Below are 12,355 nucleotides of genomic sequence, written 5' to 3'. Positions count from 1 at the left end.
CATCTGTGTGGCTGCTGTATGAATTGATTTTAAAATGTACCAGCAGCAACCTCCTGTCTGCTTCTTGAAGATGCTGCAGGCCAGTTTGGCAACAGTTTCTCTTCAGATTTATAATATAAGTAATACTTCAAGAAGGTTGCACTGCACCCTTACACTAAATCTTTGCAGCGCAGAAATGTCAGTTCAGCTTCTGACTACAGAAACCCATTTCAATGTAGTGCCCTACTTGGACTAATGTGTAAAATCCCACTTCACAGTCAGACATATTCATCTTGGCAGAGCACTGGGGCAACTACACTGTCTCAGATGTAAGCCAAGGCTGTGTCTCTTTATGACATTGTATTTTACTGTGTACAAATCCCTTAGTTAGAATTCAGCTACATCAGCAATAGTTAAAAATTGTATGTGTGTGTAGCGTGCCGCATGGCACGCTGCCTTTATATAATAAAGAAGTCATGGACGCTCTCTGTGAGATGGTGAACAAAGAGCTTTATTCGAAATTCCCGCTCCCTTTTATATCCCATAACCATGTGATCTCTTTATCCAATGGGGGTTGTGAACCTCGGCACATGCTCTCTGGCCATCTCTGCCCTGGTACATCCCTTTGTACCTCAGACACGCCCCTACATGTGTGTACATATTGAATGTAGAGAAGGGGAGAAAAGAGGATACACAGGTGTGCTCTGAGCTATGTGATGTGTTATGGTATTTATACATTGTGGAGTACAAGAGAAACTAATAAAATCCATTATTAGTTTGAAAAAGTGAGCTAGAAGACAGACAGAAGAAAATAATTGGAACAAAACTCTACTCATACAAAATGGGAAGTAGTGGATTCAGAAAAAATCACAGAGATGTTGCAAGAGCATGCAAAAGACAAAAGGACAGCATAATATAAAGCCCAAGTAAGCAGCAGGAGTTAAGAGATGTGGAACAAGAGACACTGCATGCACTGATGTAAGAAGTAGAAGGGTAAACAGGAGTACAGTGAGGACCCTGGGTTTAGCACTTCGGGTAGATAGTTGGGGAGAGACTGCAGTTGGTGGAAACCTGTTGCTGTGAATTAATTGTCAGGGTTTAATGAAAACCTGTGTATGAGGGGCCTGGGGAACAAGAAATATAGATCAGTTGCATGGCAAGCATGGAAAACCGAGACAATGTTAGTTACAATTGATGGTTGTGTAGTCCATGCCTCCTCTTCTTCTGTAACTTCTTGAAGGAAAATATCAGTGCTTTTTTTTCTTCTCTATTTCTTCTCAAATACTGGCACATTCTATCATAATCTTGATAGTATTTACAGGTTTTTTCATAGGAGAAAATTCTCACATTTCAATTTGTGATTGAAATTTATTTTATAGGGTGACCCTGGTGGGATTATGGGACCACCTGGACATCCAGGTCCAAAAGGTGATATGGGGCCTCCTGGACCAAGTCTGCCTGGAACACCAGTAAGCTCATAATCTGAAAAAGCTTTTCTGACTTTATTTCTTGGGGGAAGGAATTGTTAAGGAATTGTAACTGTTCGATGAAAGAAACCATAAAATCATAGAATGGTTTGGGTTGGAAGGGACCTTAAAGATCATCTGGTCCTAACCCAGTGTCATCAGTAGGGACACCTTCCGCTAGACCAGATTGCTCAAAGCCCCATCCAACCTGACCTTGAACACTTCCAGGAATGGGGTAGCCACAACTTCTCTGGGCAACCTGTTCCAGTGCCTCATCATCCTCATAGTAAAGAATTTCTTTCTAGTATCTCATCTACTCTCAGTTTAAAGCCACAAAGCAAGTATTTTTCTAATGTAATTTCAAAATGGAAATATATGTTACAGTGCATATATGTTATAAGTGCTCTAAAATATAGTCTAAAAATAGTACAAGACTTACACATGCTCATAATGACTGTGGTATTAACAAGGAAGACGTGGAAATTTTTCACAGTTTATTTCTGAAGAATAAATAATTTTGGCAATAAAATTCATCTAATCTCTTGGATTTTAAAACATAATTTTTTTTTTTTCCTGTTTTTTGTTTTGTTTTGGTCTTTTTAGGGTCCCACTGGTGTTCCTGGAAACCCAGGTCCACGGGGACCAAAGGTATACAAAATATATTATTTCTGTTTCTAAAAAAAAAAAAAAAAAAAAAGGTAGTTTGCATAGTTTGCATTTTCAGACCTATTGTAATGGAAAGCCTTGTACCTTTCACAGGGAGAAAGAGGACTACCTGGTGTACAGGGAGCACCTGGGGAGATGGGGCCCCCTGGAATAGGTGTTCAGGGATCACCAGTAAGTATACCAATGCCCAGAATTTGGGCTTCTCGCTGTGCATCTCTGTGAAACTGCAGTAAGCAAACTAAGCATAGTAAACAGCCATGCTGTGAACTCCCTTCTGACTTGACTCACAACTCCCAGCTTGTTTCACATGTTGCTGTGTGGTTTAAGTTCAAACATGAAGCAAGTTGATGCAGCTTATCTAAAGCATTCATACTAGCTAACTTGTAGAACAATAACTGTTTCAGTTATTCAGCTTGTTTCCCAAGTTTCTTTCTTTCTATTGCCTTTAAATAAAGCCCTCCGCAGTGTCTTCAGTAAAAAAATTTGCTGATATTGATGGCATAGGTGTTGGGTGGTACATGAGTTCTGCTCCAGTGAATAAGACAATCTCTCTTCAGTCCAGACTGAAGAGCTGTATCAGCTAATACATTCCAGTTTATGGACAGTACCCTGGTATAGAGAGAAAATGTTTGTGAAAGGTGAATAGAGATTCACAGTGAGTTCTTCATCTAAAGTAATCCTTAAAAATATCTTTTCTGATAAAATATTTTCAAATCTGAATTTTAAAAATTATCCATTTATATCTAAATAATCTAATTTGGTTTTATTCAACTGCTCATCAGCTTTTCTGAGGAATGTCCTGCCTAAATAACAAGTTTCACCACAAATCATTAAGTTTTGCAGTTGCTGCCCCTTAAAAATGGGCCTTAGCAAAGTCTTGAATTCTGTAATTTAAAAAAAAATACATTTGGATTTAAAGCCAAACCTTAGAGCGAGTCTTTCTTGCAATGAAAACTGCAGCTATATCCCACATTCAATATTTTTTAATGAAGTTCATCTCCCTTATCCCAGAAAGTGAAACTACTGATTATTTGGAGTTTTCTTGCAGGGTCCTATAGGTCCAACTGGATCAGCAGGTGTGCAGGTAGGGTATAAGTTTTGTCTTTAATATAAAAAGCATCAATTTAATTTAAGAATTTTACAGGAAAAGTATTTTTATGTCCTAAATTACCTTTCCTGCTCTTAGGGCCCTAGGGGACCACCAGGGTTACCAGGAACTCCAGGTACTCCTGGTATTAATGTAAGTGACAGTTTTCTATATATGCAACAAAAAGTAATGTGTGCTTCATCAATGATTAAAGGCCATCAATTTTTACATTTGTTTCTAGGGCACTCCAGGAAGAGATGGAAAGCCAGGACTACCAGGCCCTCCAGGTGATCCTGTACGTATAGAGAGAAAGTTTGTGCGTTTGCTTTGGTGCAAGTATTTTAAATTTAAAGGAGGTGAATAGCATAACAAGTCTAGAAGAACTGGTGATATGAATGACAAAGTGGAAATACTTTCTTGGGAAAGACAGGAAAACAGTTTTGCCCCAATAAAACTTTGAGACTGTCTTCATGATGTTTTTGTAAGCAAGCAAAAAATGCTTAGAATTACTTGCCATATAGTTGATGCTTATCAAAAATTATGGATCAGAGTATCTATCAGCAGAACTGTCAAACTTGGAAAGAGAGGTCTTTCCCATGCTCAGTTCTCGTCAGTGATTTAATTTTATTAGGGTAAGTAGATATAAACTCTGAAATTGGACTGGGAAAGATTGCTTGCTTTTTGAAGATATAATCAAAATTCAAAGGCCATCTGAAGTCAACAAGATTTAACTTGACACAGATGAGTATGCAGTGCTTAATAAGGAAAAATAAAATTCATAAGTAGAATACATCTAGAAGGCACAGTGCATTGTAAACTAAATATAAGTAAAATATTTGATGCCGCTATTAAATAGGTCTAAATTATAAAACTTACTAACAGGAGCATTATTGCCTTTTGCTGTCTTGAAATACTCTTCTCTTTGGAAGGAACATTTTTTAAAGGAAGATGTAGCAAGCAAGAGTGATTCTGGAGAATTAAGGCCATTTTAACTTTCAAAATCCTACTATGTATCATACACTTAGAGTTTGGCACACTATATATATATATATATATATATATATATATATATAGTCAGCTCTATTTGTAACAATATAAACTTTAGAAATAATGAGAACACATCATAATTAGTAATGTTGTGTAAAATACTAACTGCATCTGCTTTTTTAATTTCAGATTGCACTGCCACTTGTGGGAGACATGGGTGCCATACTGAAAGTAAATATTTTTAGAGGTTAAATATAGTTCTTTTTTATAAACGCGCTTTTAAACCAAAATATGCATTTAAAAGTTTCTGTAGGTTCAATTCTGACCCACGGGGCTAGCCTAAAACAATTTTGTGATTTTGTAGATTTTGGATTTGTTTTCTAAAAATACGTGAGGTTTGTATTTTATAGGAATTTTGCCAAATAGCGTGTGAGGTAGTAGCCAGCAAGTGCCTATGCAACACATCCAATACACAGAATGAATTGCTACAAATATACCTCGTTCTCCACTTTTACTTTTTAGCATTAATTTCAGTAATATACCAAATAGGGGAAATAGTCTAGAATTTCTAAGATATTATTCTGAAAAATAATGAAATTTGGAGTGCTCAAACCTAAACACAGGTGTGTCTGGAACTGTCTAAAATGAAGTAAAAAATGTGTTAGCAGGGTTTGAGAGATGGGGGAGAAACAAGGAAGACTCTCTGAACAAGTATATTGCTTAGAAGAGGGCAAGGACTGAAGAGAAGGCTTTGGGGTAAAATGAAGGGATGGTCAGAAAGGCAGGAAGGAAGCAGTCTGTATAAATTGGTCTGCACGGATCAGATCTATGTAACAAAAATGGTTATTTGTCACTTTGTTTTCCGTCTGTTCCGCAGGGTGATCCTGGCACAAGAGGACCTCCAGGCATCCCTGGTAGAGAAGGGCCAAAGGTAAGTTTTGAAGAGAGTACTTTTCATTGCTTTGGCTCTTGTTAAAAGTAAAAGGCCAGATTCTTATCTCTGCCAGTCTTGACTTTCTTGTCTGATCCCTATCCATGTGACATCTGAGCAGCCTAAAAGTTCAAACGATTTTTCTGGTTCAGCCCTCATCATGAGTCAGTTTTCCTTCTCTCTAAGGAAAGTGAGCAAAATAGCCTGACTTGAGTCCCACACCAGGATAGCTCTTCTATCTCTTGCTGCCTTTAAAGCTAGCTCAGATTTGACTGTTAAGTAGTGCATTGTTATCTATAGACTTATTTTAGGTGAGTCAGTCACACAAGAATCCTGTGGTGAAGGAAACTTCCCATGTCTCCCTCAAGTGTGCAACAGCTGGACCACCCTTTGCATTCTGTCTCCATGGGAATAACACAGCTATTTCACTGGGATTGAAGTTTCACTGACATCAATCAAAATCCTGCTTCACTGTAATCAGATCAAATGCCACATGCTTTGGCATATAGATATTTTCTATCATTGAGTCTAATTCCACGAAAGTGAACTTTCTCCATTTCAGCAAGCGTTTTGAGCTCATTGGTTTTAATGTCTCCATCAGGCCTTTTGTCTAGTTTGCCTGCTAGGTACAAACCGCTCATTTCCTTTCACCTCAATCGGAGTGATATTTTAAAGCTTTTAGGTTGTTTTGAGCCTTTTTTTTTTCCTGCCCTAGGCTCTATGGCTGTTAGGGCTTCATAGTAATATATATTAAATGTGGGTCATAAAATGCGCTACAGAACATGAAATTCATTGTTCTCTAACAAAAGTATTTGTTTGAATGTTATGTTTTCATAGGGAAGCAAAGGTGAACGTGGATTTCCTGGGCTTGCGGGAGAGAAGGGTGATGAGGTACAAGTACATCATTTCTACCTGAGTAAAGACCTAGACTGAGAATGAAATGCACAGGATGTTTTTTAGTTCTTTAAAACTGCTGAGATAGTCATGTATTGCTATAAGTAGCTCTCAATTCTGAATTTTCAATAAGATTAACTGTTATTATTCAATTAAATTACATCTATTTAATTTTTGTCTGTGAATTTTTACTCATTTATATCTTTTAAAGCCTCATATACATTTACATGCTAATTCTTAAGAGTAGCGTATAGAGCAATAAATAGGCAAATGCCAAATATTTTCAGAAAATACTTCATGTTTATAACGTATCTGCTTTCATTTTATTAGATCCCCTTTAGAATTTATTTTCAAAAACATTCCATTAGGCAAATACTCTGATGGGAATGGTCATAGCAGCAATTACTATTGTGGAAACTGGAAAATGTTTGAAGAAGCTGCATTCAAAGTATTTACAGTATTTTGCATCATATACTGCATTCTTATAGTTATTTCTGTGTCTTTATGGAGAATGAAAAAATTCTCTTGTAATCAGGGAGTGCTGGCTACAAGACACAGCACTGGGAGAATATGAAACACATTTGGAGTGTATTGATTGAGGGATTTGCAATTCTTTATGATAACTTTATATTTCCTTGGCACTAAGACCATGTAGACTAGTAGAATGAGAATAATTTTCAAAAAAATCTGTGTTTGTCAGTATCCTTAGCTTCCAAATGTGAACAGTTATATGAGGAAAAAAAAGATGCAGCAGAAGCATTAAATATGTATTCCTGCTACTGTTTTGCCCCAGAGTTTAGCATGTTGTCAGCCTAAAGTATCATGCTTATTTTTCCTTTTGTTTTACACGATATATAGATCTCATTAATTCCTTGCTTCTTATCAAAGCAAGAGCTTCCTGAGGTTGAATTCAGAACATATTCCCTGAAATGGTGGGCAGCCATAAACAAATTTCATGCAGAATTTTACTAAAAAATAAATGGGAAAGTAACACATCCCTCGTGTCCTACAGGATATCTCTACAATTCAGTCCTAGCAGGCTGAGGCATTAGTGAAACCATTTCAACAATTCAAATACTATTTAACTTCTGAAACCAAGTGAGATGTTTCAGGCAATTAAGAGGGTAATAATAGAACAGCAAGTTTATAACTGGCAGTTAGGTTTTTTTAAAGGACTCTAGGGTAAGTTCATAGTAAATTTTTCATTAACTCGGTGGGGTGTTGTGCTGTATTAATAAATTAACTACTCACATGCTTCTTCACTGTTTGAGAGCTCATTAGCTGCCTTAGCTCTGATATTTTCATTGTTTAGCAGTAACTTTTGATTATGACATTGTGAAGGTGCAAGTGAATTTTTTTGTGAGAAGCACATATGAAAAAGCTTACTAAATTTAAAAGTAACATTTTTTAGGAATTCTTTAAAAAAATGCATTTATTTTCAATGTTATGATTTGGTTAGCATGGAAATAGGAAGAAAGTTTGAGAAGCCCACCTGAAATTCTTTGAAATGCACTCATCAACTTCCATATGCTTTTAATATATGCCCTTTAATCTTTGTTGAAGCTTAGTTCTCTTCCTTTCAAAAACATGGGGTTTTTTTCAGGGGAGGGTTTTCCTAACATCAGTAACAAGAACTGCAGAAAAAGTTCCTTTGGCTTCATATTAATTTTCCATATGACTGTACCATCAGAGTAAAGTAATTAGAAATGAACAGAGCACATCCTGCCACTCTGAAAAGCTGCAGAGGTGGATCAATGTCCTCTGTGTGTAGAAGCAAGAAAGGGAAATCAATGTCTCTCCCTAACTCCACATTTTTTCTGATTTATTTCTGTCTGAATTTTTTCCCTCAGTCTCTCCCTCAGAGGACCTATTTCAGGTCTCCTGACCTCTGTAGCTTTCTAGACTGCCTCCTTAGCCATTCCTTCTTAAACACAGCATTTAACAGGAGAAATACACCTTCTTCTTGTCAGCAGATAGACAGATAAAATCAATCTCTGCTGGGAGGTATCTACTTTCCTTCGTGGACTATAGGCAGAACCAAGAGCAGTTGGCTGTCATTAGTACATGTCTTTTACACATCTAAAATTGCACCTAAGCCTGGTGTGGCAGAGGAAAGACTTTCAGTGGTGTCCAGGCTTGTCTCAAATCCCATCTGTATTTACTGTAGTAAATTGCAACACATGTATGTTTAGTAAGTGGATACCAGAGTCAATCAATTTTACAGGCAATAAAATCGAATAGAAGCAGGAAAGTGGATCATTAAATACTGTGTAAAATGTCATGTTCCATTATCAAAAAAGCAAAATCTATAAATCAGGCAGAAAACACTATTGCATTTAGATAGCATCAGGAAACACTGAAAAGTCTGAGTAAATATCTTCTCACCAAAAGAAGAGCCTTTTACTGATAGAAAATAGAAAATTAATCTCTAAGGAAAAGCCAGCTGTCCTATTCTTATCTACACAACTAAAGACAAAAAGATTTACGAGACATAACAATGTGAAAGGTTGAAGGACAAGTGGTGTTTATTACTCAAGCAAGAAGTTGCCTCTAACCTTGTCCAATGGTAATCTCTTCCCTGCATGTCAAGGTGTTGGTTTTTTTCATTACTAAAAATAATGCACCAACCTTTTAGAAGAAAATGTATTTAAATATAGTTGTAATACTGCTGAACATGTTGAATATAAGTATTTTTTATGTAAAAGTGGGAGAGGAACTAGACATGTGCTCTCTTAATTTCCAGGGTCTTCAAGGTGCTCCTGGACTGCCAGGCATACCAGGACCCAGTGGACCATCTGTAAGTGTTTGGTATCACCTGTGATCTAATTTACCTCTGGAGAGGTTGCTGTAGCTGTCTAGTTTCTTATTCTTTCTTTTATCTTTTAGGACAGTAATAATAAAACCTTACCCATACTGGCTCTAATAAAGTAAACTATATTGATGTTGATGTTACTGAAAATACTGTCATTTTCTGGGCTCAAAGTTTATGTAACTTAAATAGGTTTCAAGTTTTAGCATTACTAGAGAATCTGTGAGGTTACATGACTTACGATGTGCACACTTGCAGTGAATTATGTATTTGTACTCAAGTTATACTTGCTAGTATTAAAAATCTAAAAATAATTCCAGCTAGTAATTCTGAAAAAATTCGGTGCTGAAACCAAGTAATTATTTGCATTCTGTTTTTTGTTCTGTAATTACTTGGTTTCACAAGTTAAAAACAAAGTATGAGAATAATCTGACAGTATTTAAAGATGCTGAAATATATCATTAGAATTTTTGGTATTATTGGCAAAAGTCCTCTTCAAAATTTTTTCAAATTTTATTTTCTACATATTGGATGGAATCATGTTAGTTAGTATGATCATTATTCATTCCTGGGTTTTATGGCAGTACTAATGCTTCTTTCAAAAACTGTAGCACATGTAGGAAGTTTAATGTGGAATATATAAACTGGCATTTTAGCAGTAATGCGTGATTCTTAGCAGTATCAAGATGTGCCAGTTAGAGTCAGTGCATTTAGTTTGCCAAGGTGAAAATGCAACTGCAAAGTTCTACCCTTCAAAGGACTTATCTGAAGGACACAGCTGTTGTATCTGACAGAAGAGAAATATTTAAACCTGAAGAAGCAGCATAATTAGGTTTAAATGACCTTCAAAAAGCAAAAGTTTTAAAAACTTAGAGACAATGTAAGAATACTGTATTTCATTTTTTCATAACTAATATAAAGAATTCTGTGTTGTGCAGGGAGTCACAGGAAGACCTGGACATCCTGGTCCAGCAGGGGCAAAAGGCGAAAAGGTATTCCTTCTCTTTAGTCTTGGTAAAGATCTGCGAAGGTTTTGCAATCCCATTACACTCTTATGTTTTGGGGCTTTTTTAAACAAGTGCAAGAGTGCAAACAAGAATGTGACATACATTTCAAATTTTTATTTGTGTCTTAATACAAGTACTTTCCCCAAGCAATGATGTGCATATGGGCTTATATTTTGAATTGCAGTCCTTGTGGTGTATGTAAGTTGCAGAGAATGTTCTCTAGGTGGAAGGTATTATATTAAGTTTAGGAAAGTGAAAATGTGTTTGTGAAATAGTATATGACTGGTGACTGCTTGGTCTGCTACTCATGCTTTTACCAGTATTATACTCAAAAGTATTTGCATACTTTAAAAGTGCTTCACAAGTACTGAAAGTTATTATTAGTTATTCAGAAAAAAATGCATATGCTTCCTTTATACTTAATTTACACTTAATTTTATACTTAATTTACACTCTTGTAGCACTGCTTTTTATCAAACTTATGTGCTCTTTTATCAGGCACTCAACATTATCCATTGTAACTAAGAGGTCAAATTCATTTCTCGGGTTCCTCAGATCAGAGAAATACAGCAGAGATAAACTTAGTTTGCGGCAAAATACTTTCTGATACAAGTTCTCCATTTTGTATACGAATACAGCTTTTTTTGTTTTTTTCTCTACTACCTTGGAGTTTTTCAGGCATAACACTGCCACATCAATGTGTGGGATCCTACTAATACTCTGCAAAACTTTGACTCTGTGTGAGTAAGAAGGGAAACTATTTTGTAAAGCTCTGAGATTATTTCAATATAAAATTTTAATGACAGTTTTCTCCTTGTAGACCACAATAAGAAAGATTTACCCCAGTTATTTAATTTTTATGTAACTGAATGTAAAACACGAGTCTTTGTTAGTTCCATGTTCACAATTCACACAGAAGTGAGAATGAGAAGCCACTGCTCTATAACTTGTTCCTCATTCAAAAAGGACAAAAAGATGGCTGAAGAGTGATGAAGTAAATGAACTACAGGCCCAGTAATTTTCTCCTCCCTCCTTCATCTGGGGGACATATTTGAGAAAAGATCACATAGTATGCTTACTAAAATAATAGAATTTTAATACCCCAGGAAGTATTCCAAACCACACTTTGGAGGCTTAGTTTCTATCAATTAGCAGGACCATTTGAAAATTATTCTACTATAAACATTTAATTACAATTATATTTTTCTGATGGCATTGAACACTTCGCTTGACTTTTGCCACCTTAGTAATTTTAAATATGTGACCTAAGGGTCTCACTGAGACATGTTTAATAGGATTCAACAAAGTTAGTGAAAAATTCTGACAGACTTGTTTCAAATTATACAGTGTACTTAACTGAATTGTAGTGATAAGATTTTGAAAAGATTTTTTTGGGAAATTTTGTATTGAAACCTTTGTAACTCTATACTAGTCAGAGACCCCACCATTCTGCTGGGGAAAAATCTCAGCAGCTATATTTTTTTTTTAATATAAGCAATTCAGTACACATCAGCAGAACAGACTACAGATACAGGTAACAGCAGATTAATATTCTATAATAAAAACAAAAAATATGTTCATTATGTCTCTTAATAAAGATTTTTTTTAAAAATCCCAATTTTTATTCAATATGTATCTATGTAAACCGAACTTCTCAAACTGTAACTCTTCTTTATTTACATATGAATGATCAACTGAGGACTGGCTTTTACAAAATAACATACAAAGTTAACAATTAATGTTAACTTTTATCTGCCAGTTGCTTAGAAATTCATATTAACAAATCTTTTTTTTTTTAAATCTTCCTCTCTCTCTCTACCTATGAAATGTCTCACAACCCAGGTTACCACTACTATTTTGCCATAAGGAAGTTACTACGCATAAAGCAGCAAGCAACTAACAAAATAAAAAACTAGTACAAAGTAATGATTCATAACTTGCCTAAAACTTAAGCAAGAACTGGGCAGGAGAATTTATTCTTGATATTACTTGCTTGTATCTCTTGTTTATTGTCATTATGGTCATCATAGCTTGAGTATGAAATAAATCTGGCCAGTTACAGTAAATAAGTCTTATGAATCTCTTGCTCTACTAGGGTAGTGAAGGTTCTCCTGGGAAACCTGGACCACCTGGGCCTCCGGTGAGACATTTTGTTTTATATTTTGAATGTTATACTAAGAACAATATACCTGTGAGTAAAATGTAAAGTAATAAAAGGAACTAACTGTCAATCTGCATGTTAGTACTGCAGGATGGAAAAAATTTCTTTTCTCAAAATGTTTCTGTATTCCTTTTTTTTTTCTTGCAATTCATCGCTGAGTAAGTTCAGGTCACTAAAGCCATCCTATAAACCTGGTCAAATTAGTTAACCTTGGTGTCCAGTGTTACTAGAGTAACTTGAGAGCCTGGGTACATGAGATCAGAGAACACTGGGAACCTAGGGAAAGATTGTGAACTCCAAATTAAGTGGAATAGTACCTAACACAAAATTTATTCTGCAGAATTGTAATAATAAATATCAAAACATAA

General features: G+C 35.6%; 1 protein-coding gene across 6 annotated transcripts in view; it reads left to right on the top strand.

Moving 5' to 3' along the window:
* The window catches only part of COL19A1 (collagen type XIX alpha 1 chain), a 190,276-nt gene that overhangs the window by 148,650 nt on the left and 29,271 nt on the right, over nt 1–12,355 (top strand). For all 6 annotated transcript variants that reach the window (XM_027697963.1, XM_027697971.1, XM_027697943.1 and 3 more), the window contains 12 exons: nt 1,359–1,448; nt 2,049–2,093; nt 2,205–2,282; nt 3,160–3,195; nt 3,298–3,351; nt 3,440–3,493; nt 4,375–4,416; nt 5,063–5,116; nt 5,954–6,007; nt 8,754–8,807; nt 9,758–9,811; nt 11,922–11,966. In XM_027697963.1, coding sequence (XP_027553764.1) covers nt 1,359–1,448; nt 2,049–2,093; nt 2,205–2,282; nt 3,160–3,195; nt 3,298–3,351; nt 3,440–3,493; nt 4,375–4,416; nt 5,063–5,116; nt 5,954–6,007; nt 8,754–8,807; nt 9,758–9,811; nt 11,922–11,966 — 660 coding nt within the window. The remainder of the gene's footprint in view (nt 1–1,358; nt 1,449–2,048; nt 2,094–2,204; nt 2,283–3,159; nt 3,196–3,297; nt 3,352–3,439; nt 3,494–4,374; nt 4,417–5,062; nt 5,117–5,953; nt 6,008–8,753; nt 8,808–9,757; nt 9,812–11,921; nt 11,967–12,355) is intronic.

This window comes from Neopelma chrysocephalum, unplaced genomic scaffold, assembly GCF_003984885.1.
Source record: "Neopelma chrysocephalum unplaced genomic scaffold, ASM398488v2 Primary Assembly neopelma1_23b, whole genome shotgun sequence".
In the NCBI taxonomy this organism is placed as follows: domain Eukaryota; kingdom Metazoa; phylum Chordata; class Aves; order Passeriformes; family Pipridae; genus Neopelma; species Neopelma chrysocephalum.
The sequence above is the reverse complement of the archived record's forward strand: the minus strand, read 5'-3'. Positions and strand labels throughout refer to the sequence as shown.